At 42.0% G+C, this 20,404-nt stretch overlaps 1 protein-coding gene across 1 annotated transcript in view; it reads left to right on the forward strand.

Annotated features, from left to right (window-relative positions):
- Positions 1-1,805: 1,805 nt before the first annotated feature.
- si:dkey-11f4.7 (piezo-type mechanosensitive ion channel component 2) overlaps positions 1,806-20,404 on the forward strand; it is a 117,916-nt gene continuing 99,317 nt past the window's right edge. Inside the window, exons 1-5 of the mRNA XM_061889169.1 lie at positions 1,806-1,896; positions 12,862-12,963; positions 13,111-13,156; positions 17,156-17,315; positions 17,383-17,584. Of these exons, the coding sequence (XP_061745153.1) occupies positions 1,890-1,896; positions 12,862-12,963; positions 13,111-13,156; positions 17,156-17,315; positions 17,383-17,584 (517 nt within the window). The 5' untranslated portion in view covers positions 1,806-1,889. The remainder of the gene's footprint in view (positions 1,897-12,861; positions 12,964-13,110; positions 13,157-17,155; positions 17,316-17,382; positions 17,585-20,404) is intronic.

The following is a 20,404-nucleotide window of genomic DNA, read 5'->3' on the forward strand; positions in this document are numbered from 1 at the left end:
TAGTCTTAGACTTATATTGGTCACATTTAGTCTTAGACTGAGAATAGTCACATCTAGTCTTAGACTGAGAATAGTCACATCTAGTCTTAGACTGAGAATAGTCACATCTAGTCTTAGACTGAGAATAGTCACATCTAGTCTTAGACTGAGAATAGTCACATCTAGTCTTAGACTGAGAATAGTCACATCTAGTCTTAGACTGAGAATAGTCACATCTAGTCTTAGACTGGAGAATAGTCACATCTAGTCTTAGACTGAGAATAGTCACATCTAGTCTTAGACTGAGAATAGTCACATCTAGTCTTAGACTGAGAATAGTCACATCTAGTCTTAGACTGAGAATAGTCACACCTAGTCTTCGACTTATATTAGTCACATCTAGTCTTCGACTTATATTGGTCACATCTAGTCTTAGACTGAGAATAGTCACATCTAGTCTTAGACTGAGAATAGTCACATCTAGTCTTAGACTGAGAATAGTCACATCTAGTCTTAGACTGAGAATAGTCACATCTAGTCTTAGACTGAGAATAGTCACATCTAGTCTTAGACTGAGAATAGTCACATCTAGTCTTAGACTGAGAATAGTCACACCTAGTCTTCGACTTATATTAGTCACATCTAGTCTTCGACTTATATTGGTCACATCTAGTCTTAGACTTAAATTGGTCACATCTAGTCTTCGACTTATATTGGTCACATTTAGTCTTAGACTTAGATTGGTCACATTTAGTCTTAGACTTATATTAGTCACATCTAGTCTTTGACTTATATTAGTCACATCTAGTCTTCGACTTATATTAGTCACATCTAGTCTTAGACTTATATTGGTCACATCTAGTCTTAGACTTGAATTGGTCACATCTAGTCTTAGACTTGAATTGGTCACATCTAGTCTTCGACTTATATTGGTCACATCTAGTCTTAGACTTATATTAGTCACATCTAGTCTTCGACTTAGATTGGTCACATTTAGTCTTAGACCTAGATTGGTCACATCTAGTCTTAGACTTATATTGGTCACATTTAGTCTTAGACTTATATTAGTCACATCTAGTCTTAGACTACGCTTTTTTTTTTCCAAATTCCAGATATTCTGAAACCCCAATTCTCAAAGTACACTCTTACTACGTCAACATTTCTCGTCCGCTTCCAAAACCCCAACACCAACCCACTTATATCATCTCGGACAATTGTGCAACTATCGGTATTTTCCCAAAATCCTGGTTATCCCGAAATTCCCAAATTTCCAGGAAATTCCCATTCAAATGAATTGAGGTATTCATAGTTCTGCAGCGCCCTCAATTCTCAACATTTTGCACCATTTTTTCAACCCGATTCCGACCTTTCAACCATCCACATTCCACACACACTCCTCTTCACATATGTCCAACGCAAAACATGTTTTTTCTTTTCACGGAATTCCCGGTTTTCCTGGAATTTCCCGGAATGTTCTCCCTATTGACAGTGAGTGGGCCTCTTCCGTCACAAACGTGGAGTGGGGATTTCGATCTATGTCATTTAGGTCCTCAACTGAGCAAGTTTTTGGATTGCTTTGATCCAGATGGCTTTCTATACGTACAAAGTGTGTGTAAATATTGTATTTGATGAATATTCACTGCACTCAGATGACTAGAATGTACGATAGTGTATGTATAATTGTTGAAGTACAAGTATTGATAAGGGGTGTTCAAATCAAGCTTTATTGTCATGCCAAGGTTCATTTGAGGAAAGTTCCTGCAATGTCGTCCAATATTTCCTTTCCAAGCCTACATGTTCTTTTTTCTCTGGTCCGCACAGCCTCATCGTTTCGCTACAACGGACTATCAGTGGTCTACTTCCTGTTTCTGCTGGCTGTGCCGCTGCTGCCCAACCCCAGTCTGCTCACCATGAAAGGTAAGAGTGGGAGTCTTCAGCAAGAATACTTTGAAAAATGTGATAAACAATCGCTAGTGTTAGCAACGGTAGCATATCTGTGTGAGCTACATGCTAACGTCTATTTCAGCATCAACATCATGCTGGCAGTGTGAGCTACACGCTAATGTTCATTTTAGCAGTGACGTCATGCTAGCAGGGTGAGCTACATTTCATTTTCCCGAGAGAACTCTCCTGAAGGAATCAATAAAGTACTATCTATACTAACATTCATTTTAGCGACAACATCAATTCATTTTTTTTCAAATTTTAATTAGGATATAAAAAGGCGTAGTATTTGTGTCCTAGCAAACAAGTAACCGCAGTAACAAAACATAAAAACTTACAAAGAAAATGCAGCAACTTTACAACTAATTATAGACTTATAGGTGCCGACCATCAAGGCCGAGTTACGACAAAAGAGCGTGTCAATGTTGAGATATTAAGCCGAGTTGGTCAGTGAATTTGTTGGCTAATTGTAGCTATTAGCCGTACCCATGTATTTTCTATGGGCGGTTAGCATCGGGTTTTAATCCCGTTTCCTCCAATGTTTTTGATCCGACTGAACTAACTTACTTTAACTTAATGTAGCATGTACTCTAGGTAGTAAAGTAGACGTTCTCAATATTTGGGCTAATCAGAAGTCTAGATTATGACTCAGAGAGAGTAGGACAGACACAATTAAATACTTTAAATGATACTGGTGTAATTTAAACATGTACGGTGCAACAACTAGTGGACAGACATTAATAGGAATGGCCATTCAAAACAAAAGAAAAAAAACCAGAAAGGAATCTCAACAAACAATGTTGGTTTAGTTCGGATAATTCATAAAAAGTAATATCAAAAGTTCTTCAAGTTTATAGGAGCCATACGAGACTGATGGCAGTCCATATGTGCATCCACAGTTCTTACAGCCGCACGGGTTGGTGTTGTGGATACGGCAGTTTGGAGGGAAAGTTCAGTTGATGGGCAGGTTGTGTATGAGCTACTTTTAAAAGGCAGCAGAGCAATGAGGTGCGAGGCAAGGGGTTGGACTATAAGCCACCTACCTGCCCGACCAGAGCAGGAAGAGTTCAGGGGTTGAGGAGGTGGAGATCCTTGGGCTCGGGCTCGAGTTCTATCTACAGCTCGCCATCCAAGACTTAGGGACCTGGCCTACGTAAACACAGGACCCGGAGTTCAATCAATGTGCGCACATAAATATCAACATTAAGTCATCTATCGTTCCAACTTCACTAAATACATTAAACTTATTATTATCATTATTAGCGATGATACTGCTAACATTAACAACATTAAATAATCACATGTACGTACAAAATAACAAACACGACAGTACACAGTGTTGTCACTATGACAGGTGTGACACAGTGTTGTCACCATGACAGGTGTGACACAGTGTTGTCACTATGACAGGTGTGACACAGTGTTGTCACTATGACAGGTGTGACACAGTGTTGTCACTATGACAGGTGTGACACAGTGTTGTCACTATGACAGGTGTGACACAGTGTTGTCACTATGACAGGTGTGACTGTGTTGTCACTATGACAGGTGTGACACAGTGTTGTCACTATGACAGGTGTGACACAGTGTTGTCACTATGACAGGTGTGACACAGTGTTGTCACTATGACAGGTGTGACTGTGTTGTCACTATGACAGGTGTGACACAGTGTTGTCACTATGACAGGTGTGACACAGTGTTGTCACTATGACAGGTGTGACACAGTGTTGTCACTATGACAGGTGTGACACAGTGTTGTCACTATGACAGGTGTGACTGTGTTGTCACTATGACAGGTGTGACAGTGTTGTCACTATGACAGGTGTGACACAGTGTTGTCACTATGACAGGTGTGACTGTGTTGTCACTATGACAGGTGTGACACAGTGTTGTCACTATGACAGGTGTGACACAGTGTTGTCACTATGACAGGTGTGACACAGTGTTGTCACTATGACAGGTGTGACACAGTGTTGTCACTATGACAGGTGTGACACAGTGTTGTCACTATGACAGGTGTGACACAGTGTTGTCACTATGACAGGTGTAACAGTGTTGTCACTGTGACAGGTGTGACACAGTGTTGTCACTATGACAGGTGTAACACAGTGTTGTCACTATGACAGGTGTGACACAGTGTTGTCACTATGACAGGTGTGACAGTGTTGTCACTGTGACAGGTGTAACACAGTGTTGTCACTGTGACGGGTGTAACACAGTGTTGTCACTGTGACGGGTGTAACACAGTGTTGTCACTGTGGCGGGTGTAACACAGTGTTGTCACTGTGACGGGTGTAACACAGTGTTGTCACTGTGGCGGGTGTAACACAGTGTTGTCACTGTGACGGGTGTAACACAGTGTTGTCACTGTGGCGGGTGTAACACAGTGTTGTCACTGTGGCGGGTGTAACACAGTGTTGTCACTGTGGCGGGTGTAACACAGTGTTGTCACTGTGGCGGGTGTAACACAGTGTTGTCACTGTGGCGGGTGTAACACAGTGTTGTCACTGTGGCGGGTGTAACACAGTGTTGTCACTGTGGCGGGTGTAACACAGTGTTGTCACTGTGGCGGGTGTAACACAGTGTTGTCACTGTGGCGGGTGTAACACAGTGTTGTCACTGTGGCGGGTGTAACACAGTGTTGTCACTGTGGCGGGTGTAACACAGTGTTGTCACTGTGGCGGGTGTAACACAGTGTTGTGACTGTGACGGGTGTAACACAGTGTTGTCACTGTGACGGGTGTAACACAGTGTTGTCACTGTGACGGGTGTAACACAGTGTTGTCACTGTGACGGGTGTAACACAGTGTTGTCACTGTGGCGGGTGTAACACAGTGTTGTCACTGTGGCGGGTGTAACACAGTGTTGTCACTGTGACGGGTGTAACACAGTGTTGTCACTGTGACGGGTGTAACCGCGCTCCAGCGGCCGTGTTCATTCATTGTCTTTACTGTAGCATGAAAAATGCAGATGGCCTTAAAACGCCACAACACTCAGTCACCATATTTAAGTACCCGAAAAAAAAGACTCAACATAAATATAAATTCAGTCGGATCAGAAACATTGGAGGAAACGGGATTAAAACCCGATGCTAACCGCCCATAGAAAATAAATGGGTACGGCTAGTAGCTACTATTAGCAAACAAATTGACTTACCAACTCGGCTTAATATCTCAACATCGACACACTCTTTCGTCGTAACTGGGCCCTGATGGTCGGCACATATAATTCTACAATTAGTTGTAAAATTATGGACGGTTGTTTTTACGATATGCAGGCAAACGACAACTTTAAAACATAGCGGCTTCAGATGTCCCCAGACCTTGCCTGGTCGCAAAAATGATCTCTGGGTTCACTAGCGCCCTCTACCACCAGGAGGCGAGCGTCACACAGTGCGTCTTTGCAGCCGTTTAATGATTGGCCAGCACAAGAAATAGGTTACACACATACAGTTGTTGACAAAACACACTGTACATAATATACCTCAGCTAACTAAACCATGGAAATGTATAATATCATTCATACAGCAATACGGTCTCACTGCGCAGCAGCCAGCAGTTAGCAGAGTCATTGCACAATCTATGGTGACTGCTGAGGTTCACCTGGCTGTGACTCACCGCAAGTCTCCTCAGTATTTGAAGAAATGTGAAAATTCAGCAATTTTGAATAAAAATAATCTAAAACTGGTGAAGTTAAATGGAAAATAACTGTATAGTATAATCACTGGATACATATAACAATTTTTTTCTTTTTACACCTTTTTTTTTTTCCATGATGGCAGCTGAGGCCCTGCCTCACCTAACTGCAAGTCACTGATATACATATATAGACACACACACACACACACTTACACACATTATTATATATATATATATATATATATATATATATATATATATATATATATATATATTTATATGTATATATATATATATATATATTTATATGTATATATATATATATATATATTTATATATGCATGTGTATACATATATAAATGTGTGTGTATGTATATATATATATATATATATAATATACATGTGTGTGTATATATATCTGTATGTATGTGTATATATATATATTTATATATATATATATATATATATATATATATATATGTGTATATATATATATATATATATATATATGTATATATATATCTGTATGTATACATATATATATATATATAATATATATTAGGGCTGTGAATCTTTGGGTGTCCCACGATTCGAGTCAATATCAATTCTTGGGGTCGCGATTCGATTATATATCTATTTTTTTCAATTCAACGTGATTCTCGATTCAAAAACGATATTTTTCCAATTCGAAAGGATTGTGTATTCATTCAATACATAGATTTCAGCAGGATCTACTCCAGTCTGCTGACATGCTAGCAGAGTAGTAGATTTTTGTAAAAAAAAGCTTTTAGAATTGTAAAGGACAATGTTTTATCAACTGATTGCAAAAATATAAATTTGCTTTAACTGTTAAAGGCCTACTGAAACCCATTACTACTGACCACGCAGTCTGATAGTTTATAAATCAATGAAGAAATCTTAACATATATATATATATACATATATATATATATATATATATATATATATATATATATATATATAGTATATACTGTATATGTACAGTATATACTGTGTATACTGTATATATACAGTGTATACTGTATTTGCACTGTATATATACAGTATATGCAGTACAAATACAGTATATACTGTATTTGTACTGCATATACTGTATATATTTTCACAAAATGCAATTTCAAGGAGTTGAAGTTAACAATGTCTGCACTTTGAACACACCTGGATTACTGATGAATGAAAGTATCTGTCTCTCACACACACACACACACACACACACACACACACACACACACACACACACACACACACACACACACAGAGTGTGTAAAGGGAGTGTGGAGGATCAATTATACATAGCTTGGTAATTACAGCGAGGAATTAAAAGTTTGTCACGTCAGCATTCTCTCTCAAAAGTGTTTACCTTTCACTTTTTCTTTCTCTTAAAGCTCATGGAGACACAAAGATGTTCCTTCCCCAATCTGAGCTCCCACTAAGTGCTCCACATCCTGCACGCGGGCGGGTGTGTGTGTGTGTGTGTGTGTGTGTGTGTGTGTGTGTGTGTGTGTGTGTGTGTGTGTGTGTGTGTGTGTGTGTGTGTGTGTGTGTGTGTGTGTGTGTGTGTGTGTGTGTGTGTGTGTGTGTGTGTGTGTGTGTGTGTGCTTCTTGACTTTTTGTGCATCCCCCTTACTCAAAGAGTGTTTATGAAGCTTTTAGTAAAAAAGCTAAACATCAATATGATAATTGCTGCCTCAGCAGTACACAGTACTAATATGCAGTCATGAGTACTACTATGTCATGTACTGTAGTCATGAGTACTACTATGTCATGTCCTGTAGTCATCTTTACTACAATGTCATGTCCTGTAGTCATGAGTACTACTATGTCATGTACTGTAGTCATGAGTACTACTATGTCATGTCCTGTAGTCATCTTTACTACAATGTCATGTCCTGTAGTCATGAGTACTACTATGTCATGTCCTGTAGTCATGAGTACTACTATGTCATGTACTGTAGTCATGAGTACTACTATGTCATGTCCTGTAGTCATGAGTACTACTATGTCATGTACTGTAGTCATCTTTACTACAATGTCATGTCCTGTAGTCATGAGTACTACTATGTCATGTACTGTAGTCATGAGTACTACTATGTCATGTACTGTAGTCATGAGTACTACTATGTCATGTCCTGTAGTCATCTTTACTACAATGTCATGTCCTGTAGTCATGAGTACTACTATGTCATGTACTGTAGTCATGAGTACTACTATGTCATGTCCTGTAGTCATGAGTACTACTATGTCATGTACTGTAGTCATCTTTACTACAATGTCATGTCCTGTAGTCATGAGTACTACTATGTCATGTCCTGTAGTCATGAGTAATACTATGTCATGTACTGTAGTCATCTTTACTACAATGTCATGTCCTGTAGTCATGAGTACTACTATGTCATGTACTGTAGTCATGAGTACTACTATGTCATGTCCTGTAGTCATGAGTACTACTATGTCATGTACTGTAGTCATGAGTACTACTATGTCATGTACTGTAGTCATGAGTACTATTATGTCATGTCCTGTAGTCATGAGTACTACTATGTCATGTACTGTAGTCATGAGTACTACTATGTCATGTACTGTAGTCATGAGTACTACTATGTCATGTCCTGTAGTCATGAGTACTACTATGTCATGTACTGTAGTCATGAGTACTACTATGTCATGTCCTGTAGTCATGAGTACTACTATGTCATGTACTGTAGTCATGAGTACTACTATGTCATGTCCTGTAGTCATGAGTACTACTATGACATGTACTGTAGTCATGAGTACTACTATGTCATGTCCTGTAGTCATGAGTACTACTATGTCATGTCCTGTAGTCATCTTTACTACAATGTCATGTCCTGTAGTCATGAGTACTACTATGTCATGTCCTGTAGTCATGAGTACTACTATGTCATGTACTGTAGTCATGAGTACTACTATGTCATGTACTGTAGTCATGAGTACTATTATGTCATGTCCTGTAGTCCTGAGTACTACTATGTCATGTCCTGTAGTCATGAGTACTACTATGACATGTACTGTAGTCATGAGTACTACTATGTCATGTCCTGTAGTCATGAGTACTACTATGTCATGTCCTGTAGTCATCTTTACTACAATGTCATGTCCTGTAGTCATGAGTACTACTATGTCATGTCCTGTAGTCATGAGTACTACTATGTCATGTCCTGTAGTCATGAGTACTACTATGTCATGTCCTGTAGTCATGAGTACTACTATGACATGTACTGTAGTCATGAGTACTACTATGTCATGTCCTGTAGTCATGAGTACTACTATGTCATGTCCTGTAGTCATGAGTACTACTATGTCATGTACTGTAGTCATGAGTACTACTATGTCATGTACTGTAGTCATGAGTACTACTATGTCATGTCCTGTAGTCATGAGTACTACTATGTCATGTACTGTAGTCATGAGTACTACTATGTCATGTACTGTAGTCATGAGTACTATTATGTCATGTCCTGTAGTCATGAGTACTACTATGTCATGTCCTGTAGTCATGAGTACTACTATGACATGTACTGTAGTCATGAGTACTACTATGTCATGTCCTGTAGTCATGAGTACTACTATGTCATGTCCTGTAGTCATGAGTACTACTATGTCATGTCCCGTAGTCATGAGTACTACTATGTCATGTCCTGTAGTCATGAGTACTACTATGTCATGTCCTGTAGTCATGAGTACTACTATGTCATGTCCTGTAGTCATCTTTACTACAATGTCATGTCCTGTAGTCATGAGTACTACTATGTCATGTCCTGTAGTCATGAGTACTACTATGTCATGTCCTGTAGTCATGAGTACTACTATGTCATGTCCTGTAGTCATGAGTACTATTATGTCATGTACTGTAGTCATGAGTACTATTATGTCATGTCCTGTAGTCATGAGTACTACTATGTCATGTACTGTAGTCATGAGTACTACTATGTCATGTCCTGTAGTCATGAGTACTATTATGTCATGTACTGTAGTCATGAGTACTATTATGTCATGTCCTGTAGTCATGAGTACTACTATGTCATGTCCTGTAGTCATGAGTACTACTATGACATGTACTGTAGTCATGAGTACTACTATGACATGTACTGTAGTCATGAGTACTACTATGTCATGTCCTGTAGTCATGAGTACTACTATGTCATGTCCTGTAGTCATGAGTACTACTATGTCATGTCCTGTAGTCATGAGTACTATTATGTTATGTACTGTAGTCATGAGTACTACTATGTCATGTACTGTAGTCATGAGTACTACAATGTCATGTCCTGTAGTCATGAGTACTACTATGTCATGTCCTGTAGTCATGAGTACTACTATTTCATGTCCTGTAGTCATGAGTACTACTATGTCATGTCCTGTAGTCATGAGTACTACTATGTCATGTCCTGTAGTCATGAGTACTACTATGTCATGTACTGTAGTCATGAGTACTACTATGTCATGTCCTGTAGTCATGAGTACTACTATGTCATGTCCTGTAGTCATGAGTACTACTATGTCATGTCCTGTAGTCATGAGTACTACTATGTCATGTCCTGTAGTCATGAGTACTACTATGTCATGTCCTGTAGTCATGAGTACTACTATGACATGTCCTGTAGTCATGAGTACTACTATGTCATGTCCCGTAGTCATGAGTACTACTATGTCATGTACTGTAGTCATGAGTACTACTATGTCATGTCCTGTAGTCATGAGTACTACTATGTCATGTCCTGTAGTCATGAGTACTACTATGTCATGTACTGTAGTTTTGAGTACTACTATGTCATGTACTGTAGTCATGAGTACTACTATGTCATGTACTGTAGTTTTGAGTACTACTATGTCATGTCCTGTAGTTTTGAGTACTACTATGTCATGTACTGTAGTTTTGAGTACTACTATGTCATGTCCTGTAGTCATGAGTACTACTATGTCATGTACTGTAGTTTTGAGTACTACTATGTCATGTCCTGTAGTCATGAGTACTACTATGTCATGTCCTGTAGTCATGAGTACTACTATGTCATGTCCTGTAGTCATGAGTACTACTATGTCATGTCCTGTAGTCATGAGTACTACTATGTCATGTCCTGTAGTCATGAATACTACTATGTCATGTCCTGTAGTCATGAGTACTACAATGTCATGTCCTGTAGTTTTGAGTACTACTATGTCATGTACTGTAGTCATGAGTACTACTATGTCATGTACTGTAGTCATGAGTACTACTATGTCATGTCCTGTAGTCCTGAGTACTACTATGTCATGTACTATGTAATATTTTCAGATAATAAAAATATCAATGTAATCATTGTAGTATTGACTCTGTACGCTCTTGGACTTTGTATCATTACAGTGTATATTTGTATAGCTCCACCATTTGTTTACATTGACGAGCGCTAGCTTGCTGTTAGCGGTTGGCTATTGTATTCTACGGTGTGTAGTGAAGCATGTTTAGCTATTCATCGTCCTCCACTGATAAGAAACTTACCTTATTTGTCGCCATGGCAGCCAGTATTAGTGATTTAGAAGTAGCTAAAAACACTGTGGATGGATGTTAGCCGCAAGCTAGTTAGCCATTTTGAAAACACCTGTTCCAGCGCGGCCCTTCAGTGTGACAAGTTTGTCTTTAGTTTTCAAGTCAAAACACGTCCACTCTCCCTCTCCTGTCTCCACATTGTGTCTGCTTGTACGTACACCGTGCGTGTGTGCTGCCTAAAATGCTTGCTGCTCGTTTTACCAGCAAATAGCGACTTTGTGAATGAATGTGACAATGTTCATCAGTCCAGGAGGTGCGGGTTTTAAAATACTCCCGTTGGTTTCCATTTGTATTCTGTTAGAAGATGAAATGAATGAACAAATCAACATCTAATGTTCCTCAACTGATGTACGAACATCATGTTCTCTACCTCTTCATGAAGTAGGAAGGTGTGGACTCCACATAGCTCCGCCCCCTCTCACTGCAGGGACTGTAAAGGAGAGCTTTTGCGACATCCAGTGGACACATTTGGAACAGCAGTTTCTTTCATTCAAACCTTCCAGCTCCTTTTTATGCTTAGCAAACTGCTCTGGCAGGCGGGGGTCACACCTGTTTGGTCTATGTTGTTGTTTGTGTGCAGGTAGAACAGGCGGGGGTCACACCTGTTTGGTCTATGTTGTTGTTTGTGTGCAGGTAGAACAGGCGGGGTCACACCTGTTTGGTCTATGTTGTTGTTTGTGTGCAGGTAGAACAGGCGGGGTCACACCTGTTTGGTCTATGTTGTTGTTTGTGTGCAGGTAGAACAGGCGGGGTCACACCTGTTTGGTCTATGTTGTTGTTTGTGTGCAGGTAGAACAGGCGGGGTCACACCTGTTTGGTCTATGTTGTTGTTTGTGTGCAGGTAGAACAGGCGGGGTCACACCTGTTTGGTCTATGTTGTTGTTTGTGTGCAGGTAGAACAGGCGGGGTCACACCTGTTTGGTCTATGTTGTTGTTTGTGTGCAGGTAGAACAGGCGGGGTCACACCTGTTTGGTCTATGTTGTTGTTTGTGTGCAGGTAGAACAGGCGGAGTCACACCTGTTTGGTCTATGTTGTTGTTTGTGTGCAGGTAGAACAGGCGGGGTCACACCTGTTTGGTCTATGTTGTTGTTTGTGTGCAGGTAGAACAGGCGGGGTCACACCTGTTTGGTCTATGTTGTTGTTTGTGTGCAGGTAGAACAGGCGGGGTCACACCTGTTTGGTCTATGTTGTTGTTTGTGTGCAGGTAGAACAGGCGGGGTCACACCTGTTTGGTCTATGTTGTTGTTTGTGTGCAGGTAGAACAGGCGGAGTCACACCTGTTTGGTCTATGTTGTTGTTTGTGTGCAGGTAGAACAGGCGGGGTCACACCTGTTTGGTCTATGTTGTTGTTTGTGTGCAGGTAGAACAGGCGGGGTCACACCTGTTTGGTCTATGTTGTTGTTTGTGTGCAGGTAGAACAGGCGGGGTCACACCTGTTTGGTCTATGTTGTTGTTTGTGTGCAGGTAGAACAGGCAGGGTCACACCTGTTTGGTCTATGTTGTTGTTTGTGTGCAGGTAGAACAGGCGGGGTCACACCTGTTTGGTATATGTTGTTGTTTGTGTGCAGGTAGAACAGGCGGGGTCACACCTGTTTGGTCTATGTTGTTGTTTGTGTGCAGGTAGAACAGGCGGGGTCACACCTGTTTGGTATATGTTGTTGTTTGTGTGCAGGTAGAACAGGCAGGGTCACACCTGTTTGGTCTAAGTTGTTGTTGTTATTTGTGTGCAGGTAGAACAGGTCAGTTCCTGCGCTGGATCTGCTACACCTGTGTCACCTTCCTCGCCCTGCAGTGCTTCATGCAGATCCCCTTCGCCTACATCAGTCCTCTGGGTGAAACGGCATTCGTTCATTCATTCAATCATTGATTAATTCATTCATTTATCCAATCTATCCATCCATTCATTAATTTGTTCCATCTTTCATTGTACAATCACATGTTAATTTTGCTGTGCTTTACCTGCTGCTTCCTTTCACCAGTCAGTGGCCACTGGGAGGACTTCCTCTACCATGTGGGCATCATCAGGTACTTCCTCTTCCTAGCTTTAAAAACAACTTTAACTCTGTAAAAATGTCAAAGGTATATATGTTAGCATTACAAACATATTTAACCGTGTACAAGTGTCAAAGGTACATATGTTAGCTTTACAATCCAATCCACTTTATTTATATAGCACATTTAAACAACAAGAACGTCTCCAAAGTGCTGCACAGCCATGTTAAAAACAATATTAAAAAACAGTATTATGCTCCACCACTGACTGAATAAAAAGAAAAAAATAAATAAATATAAAAACAATATAAAAATAAATATGATTAAAACAATTTATTTTACAAACATATTTAACTCTGTAAAAATGTCAAAGCTACATATGTTAGCATTACAGACATATTTAACTCTGTACAAGTGTCAAAAGTACATCTGCTAACTTTACAAACAACATATTTAAGTCTGTATAAATGTCAAAAGTACATCTTCGAGCTTTACAACCATCTTTAACTCTGTACAAGTGTCAAAAGTACATCTGTTAGCTTTAGAAACAAATGCAACTCTGTAAAATGTCAAAAGTACATATGTTAGTGTGGAGGGGGCGTGGCGTGCGTACCTGCCGCGGAATGGGGTGTGCAAGGACTGGCCCTAAAGACAACGACAGGTGAGTGGATGGCCCAGGTGGGCCTTGTTATTTAATCACCTGTCGCCTTTGTTAGCAGACGAGACACGTTTTTGGAGTTGGTGTGGGAGCCAGAGAGAGAGAAAGACACACAAACCGAGACACATTGCACTGAAAAGACCAAAAATATATTGCTGGAAAGCAATCCTTGGATGAAAATAAAAGATTGTTATCTCAGACTGCCGGGCTCTCAAGAAGAATCTTTGTGTCAGGAGAACCCACAGAAGGGCAACCTCGACATTTTGGCGCCCAACGAGCCTGAGCAAAGATGACAGCGTCCGACCCCCTGGCAGCATTGGCGCGGGTGCTCACGGAGGTGACGCCGGCCACCAATCAACAGCTGGAGGCGGTCCAACAGCAGGTGGCCCAGCAAAGCCTAGTCCTGCAGGCGATGGCGGACCGGGGATGAGCGGCGGACCTGATGCGGGTGGTGCTGGACCGGAACGGCTGCACCGCCAAAGACAACCGACGCCTGGGGCCGGAGGACCAACCGTTCGTGTTAGGACTGCAGCTCCGGGACGCGGCGACGCACTGGCTGCAGCCGGGTGAGGGCAAGGTCCAGGCGATGGAGCAGCTGGTCCTGGAGCAGTTCCTGGAGGCCTTCCCGGCACCGACATTGGCCTGGGTGCGGTACCACCGCCCACGAGACCTGGCCGCTGCAATGATGTTGGCGGAAGACCACCTGGTTTTGCAATGCGGGGCACGGAAGAAGGAGAGGACCGCGGAGGGGGCCAAGCGCCCAGCACCGGCACTGCGCAGGACGAGCGCGCAGTGAGAAGAGGCGGCGCTGCTGGTCCCACGGCGTCGCACAACTGACTCTTTTTCTTTTTGTGTCTCTGCTATGCAGGTCTCTACCTTGCAGGTCCCGGCTGCTGCAGATACAGTGCTTCCCGCGCAGACGGCCCCTCAGACGCCTGGGCGGGCGTGCTGGAGGCGTGGGCAGCCCGGTTACGTGTGTCAGGCTCCTCCACGCGTGGAGGCGAGGCAGGTAATCCGGGTTGCCGGCCGTCTGGTGCCCTCCCCCGGCCTGGGTGAGACGTGCTGTATGCTGGTAAGGATACAAGGGAGTACACGCCGGTCGATGGTGTATTCGGGATGCGAGCAGTCCATGATCCACCAGAACCTGGTTTGACCCGGGGCTTTGAGGCAGGCAGCACGGCTGAAAATTAGATGTGTTTATGGGGATGTGCACAAATACCCTGTGGTGCCGGTGGAAATTCAATACAGCGGACAAAAGCATAGTGTCAAGTTTGCTATAAGTGCGCACCTTACGCACCCCTTAATCCTGGGTACCAATTGGGCGGGGTTTAACAATTTAGTGACGCAGTGTGTAGGTGTGAGTTCACAACCAGGGGGAAAGGGGAATATCGGTGCAGTTCTCAGCTTCAACGCTGGGAGGCCCCCCACGGAGGATTTCCCCCTCGAGCAGTCTCGGGATGACACCCTGCGCACGGCCTTGGACCAGGTGATTTCTATTGATGGTCAGCTGGTGCGCCCGGGAACAGCGCGGGTATCCCTCACTTTTCAGTCATTGAAGATAGATTATACAGAGTGAGTCGTGACACTCAAATAGGAGAGGAGATCACCCAGTTGTTGGTGCCGAAACGCCGTTGGGAAATGGTTTTCCAGGCGGCGCACTTTCACCTCATGGCCGGCCACATGGGGTATGATAAGACACTCCACCGGGCAATGGTCCGTTTCTATTGGCCAGGCATCTGGACAGACGGGCTCCGCTGGTGCGCGGCCTGCCCGGACTGTCAGCTGGTCAATCCAGCGGCCACCCCTGGGGCGCCTTTGCGCCCATTACCACTCATGGAGGTCCCGTTTGAGTAGATTGGCATAGACCACGTCGGACCATTTCACCCGAGCACACGGGGATAGAGTTTTGCGTAGTTCTGGTGGATTACGCAACTCGTTATCCCGAAGCAGTGTCGCTGCGCTCTATCTCTGCAAAGAGTGTAGTGCAATCACTGTTTCAGGTCATCTCCCAAGTCGGAATCCTGAAAGAGATTGAGACTGACCAGGTCACGTCCTTTATGTCACGCACGATAAAGGCGCTATAAGGATTATTTGGGATCAAATCCATTCGGACCAGCGTCTACCACCCTCAGACCGACGGGTCGGAGGAGCGGCTGAATAGGACGTTGAAATCCATGATCTGTAAGTTCTTGCACGAGGACAAACCAAATTGGCATAAATAGTTGGATCCCCTGCTGTTTGCAATGCGGGTGGTTCCCCAGGCCTCCACAGGGGTTTTCCCCCTTTGAATTGTCATACGGTATGAAGCCGTGTTGAGTTTTGGACGTCATTAAAGAAAGCTGGGAGAAAGGTCCAAGCCCCAGCAAAAATGAAATACAATACGTTTTGTACCTGAGAGCAAAACTCCACACGGTGGGGCACTTGTCACACCAGGAACGTCAGCTCCGCTTGTATTACGGAGACGCAGCTACGGAAATTTTCATCGGGAGAGAAAGTGCTTGTTTCGCTCCCGACATCCAGCTCTAAATTACTCCACTCCGGAAGGATTGTACCAATTTGTGACACCTCAGTTCGGCTTGTTCGGTGCGGCCGCCACGTTCTAGCGCCTCATGGACCGGGTGCTGCGCCCTCACTGCATACGCGGCCGCCTATTAGGATGACGTAATCATCCAGAGTGACGGCTTGGAAGAACACATGCAGCGGGTGGGGTCAGTGCTCAAGTCCCTGAGGCTGGCGTAGCTCAGTATTTGGGGTACCACTTGCAGCCTGCCCAACCCCGAAGAAAAAAAAAGCGGTGAGGCAGTTTTTGGACTGATGAGACACGTTATTGGAGTTGGCATGGGAACCAGAGAGAGAGAAAGACACACAAGCCGAGACACACTGGACTGAAGAGACCGAAAATATATTGCTGGAAAGCAATCCCTGGATGAAAATAAAATATTGTTTTCTCAGACTGCTGTGCTCTCAAGAAGAATCTTTGTGTCAGGAGAACCCACAGGAGGGCAACCTCCACAGTTAGCTTGACAAACAACGTACTTAACTCTGTAAACGTGTAAAAAGTATATCTGTTAGCTTTACAAACTTCATCTCTGTAAAAGTGTCAAAAGTACGTATCTTAGCTTTACAAACAACCTATTAATTCTGTACAAGTGTCAAAAGTACATTTTTAAGATTTACAAACATCTTCAACTCTGTACAAGTGTCAAAAGTACATCTGCTGGGTTTTTTGTGAGGTTGATGAATTGTTGATAAAAAGAGGAAGATACAACCATCCCATCAGTCTTTATCCAAGTGTTGTTGTTCTCTTTGATTGACAGCTTTGACTGGACTTCAGTCTTGGCTTTGGCAGCATGTGTAAAGTGTGTGTGTTTCAGACTGAGCTCCGTAGACCCAGGGAATATTGTGCGCCTCCTTGCCCCGGATGTTGGCCTGCTCACGTCCACCATCTTCATGGTGAGAGTGAGTAAGAAGCTGCTACGTGCCGCGCCTCAAGTTAACCTCCACGAGAATGGGATCCCACCGTCTGACCCCGAGGTAAGGCCAGCACCAGACGGCCATGGAGACGTGTTGACATCCGTCTGCTTGCGGGGTACCCCGACAGGAGCCGGACACATCCGACACCGAGTCCGAGGCGGACAGCGAGAGTTCCGGCAGCTCGGACCTGAGCACGGTGCCGCTGACGAGCAGTCCGCCTCAGTTTGTTGAGAAGCTGCTGATGTTTGCAGTGGGACTCAGGCTGCTGTTGTCCACCATCATGAACACGGCCGGGAAGGTGGTGGTCACCTTGCTGCTGGGCCTGGCAGGTACTCTGCTGGATTATACTTACATGTATACACACACACACACACACACACACATATATATATATATATACAGACCCCGTTTCCATATGAGTTGGGAAATGGTGTTAGATGTAAATATAAACAGAATACAATGATTTGCAAATCCTTTTCAAGCCATATTCAGTTGAATATGCTACAAAGACAACATATTTCATGTTCAAACTCATAAAAATGTTGTTGTTGTTGCAAATAATCATTAACTTTACAATTTGATGCCAGCAACATGTGACAAAGAAGTTGGGAAAGGTGGCAATAAATACTGATAAAGTAGAGAAATTCTCATCAAACACTTATATGGAACATCCCACAGGTGTGCAGGCTAATTGGGAACAGGTGGGTGCCATGATTGGCTATAAAAACAGCTTCCCAAAAAATGCTAAGTAATTCACAAACAAGGATGGGGCGAGGGTCACCACTTTGTAAGCAAATTGTGGAACAGTTTTAGAACAACATTTCTCAACGAGCTATTGCAAGGAATTTACATCTACGATCCGTAAAATCATCAAAAGGTTCACAGAATCTGGAGACCTATTTAAATCTCTAATTTAAATAGGTCAATAATTCATAACATATTTTGATTCATTTTTATTTTCTGAGAAATGACAAGTTCAAAAAGGAAATACACTAAAGGTCTTGGGGACCCAAAAGGGTCTTACTCATAAAAATGTTCTTGATAAATTATATTTGGGTCTTTACTTTCAATGCTTGAATCTCTACATCTACTTCACATCGTTTCATTGATTATGTTTTTTTGTTTGAATGATTTTCCAAGCCATTTTAAAAAGAAGAATAATGAGTGTAATTACATTCCAACATGTTCTCCATGCAGTCTGCATGTGTTCACTTTTATTACACTTCCACTTGTCTACACTTTTATTACACTTCCACTTGTGTCCACTTTTATTACACTTCCACTTGTGTCCACTTTTATTACACTTCCACTTGTGTACACTTTTATTACACTTCCACTTGTCTACACTTTTATTACACTTCCACTTGTGTCCACTTTTATTACACTTCCACTTGTGTACACTTTTATTACACTTCCACTTGTGTACACTTTTATTACACTTCCACTTGTGTCCACTTTTATTACACTTCCACTTGTGTCCACTTTTATTACACTTCCACTTGTGTACACTTTTATTACACTTCCACTTGTGTACGCTTTTATTACACTTCCACTTGTGTACACTTTTATTACACTTCCACTTGTGTCCACTTTTATTACACTCCCACTTGTGTACACTTTTATTACACTTCCACTTGTGTACACTTTTATTACACTTCCACTTGTGTCCACTTTTATTACACTCCCACTTGTGTACACTTTTATTACACTTCCACTTGTGTACACTTTTATTACACTTCCACTTGTGTCCACTTTTATTACACTTCCACTTGTGTCCACTTTTATTACACTTCCACTTGTGTACACTTTTATTACACTTCCACTTGTCTACACTTTTATTACACTTCCACTTGTGTCCACTTTTATTACACTTCCACTTGTGTACACTTTTATTACACTTCCACTTGTGTACACTTTTATTACACTTCCACTTGTGTCCACTTTTATTACACTTCCACTTGTGTCCACTTTTATTACACTTCCACTTGTGTACACTTTTATTACACTTCCACTTGTGTACGCTTTTATTACACTTCCACTTGTGTACACTTTTATTACACTTCCACTTGTGTCCACTTTTATTACACTCCCACTTGTGTACACTTTTATTACACTTCCACTTGTGTACACTTTTATTACACTTCCACTTGTGTCCACTTTTATTACACTCCCACTTGTGTACACTTTTATTACACTTCCACTTGTGTACACTTTTATTACACTTCCACTTGTGTACACTTTTATTACACTTCCACTTGTGTACACTTTTATTACACTTCCACTTGTGTACACTTTTATTACACTTCCACTTGTGTCCACTTTTATTACACTTCCACTTGTGTCCACTTTTATTACACTTCCACTTGTGTACACTTTTATTACACTTCCACTTGTGTCCACTTTTATTACACTCCCACTTGTGTACACTTTTATTACACTTCCACTTGTGTACACTTTTATTACACTTCCACTTGTGTACACTTTTATTACACTTCCACTTGTGTACACTTTTATTACACTTCCACTTGTGTACACTTTTATTACACTTCCACTTGTGTCCACTTTTATTACACTTCCACTTGTGTACACTTTTATTACACTTCCACTTGTGTACACTTTTATTACACTCCCACTTGTGTACACTTTTATTACACTTCCACTTGTGTACACTTTTATTACACTTCCACTTGTGTCCACTTTTATTACACTTCCACTTGTGTACACTTTTATTACACTTCCATATGTGTACACTTTTATTACACTTCCACTTGTGTACACTTTTATTACACTTCCACTTCTTTTCTTCTACTAGCATTCTACAAAGTGTTAGAAATGAGTTGTGGACACACCTGCATTACACACAATATTGTCTTTCCAAAGACTTGTTGCTGTACTCCACCTCTACTCTTTACTTCTACCTCTATACTGCTACGCTCTACCTCTACCTGTACCTATACGTCTACTCTCTACTTGTACCTATATCTCTACTCCCTACCTCTACCGATACTTCTACCTGTACCTCTGCCTCTACCTGTACTCTCTACCGATACCTCTACCTGTACCTATACCTCTGCCTCTGCCTCTATCTGTACCTATACCTCTACTTGTACCTATAACTCTACCTGTACTCTCTACCTGTACCTACATGT

This window comes from Nerophis ophidion, linkage group LG27 (genome assembly GCF_033978795.1).
Source record: "Nerophis ophidion isolate RoL-2023_Sa linkage group LG27, RoL_Noph_v1.0, whole genome shotgun sequence".
Taxonomy (NCBI): domain Eukaryota; kingdom Metazoa; phylum Chordata; class Actinopteri; order Syngnathiformes; family Syngnathidae; genus Nerophis; species Nerophis ophidion.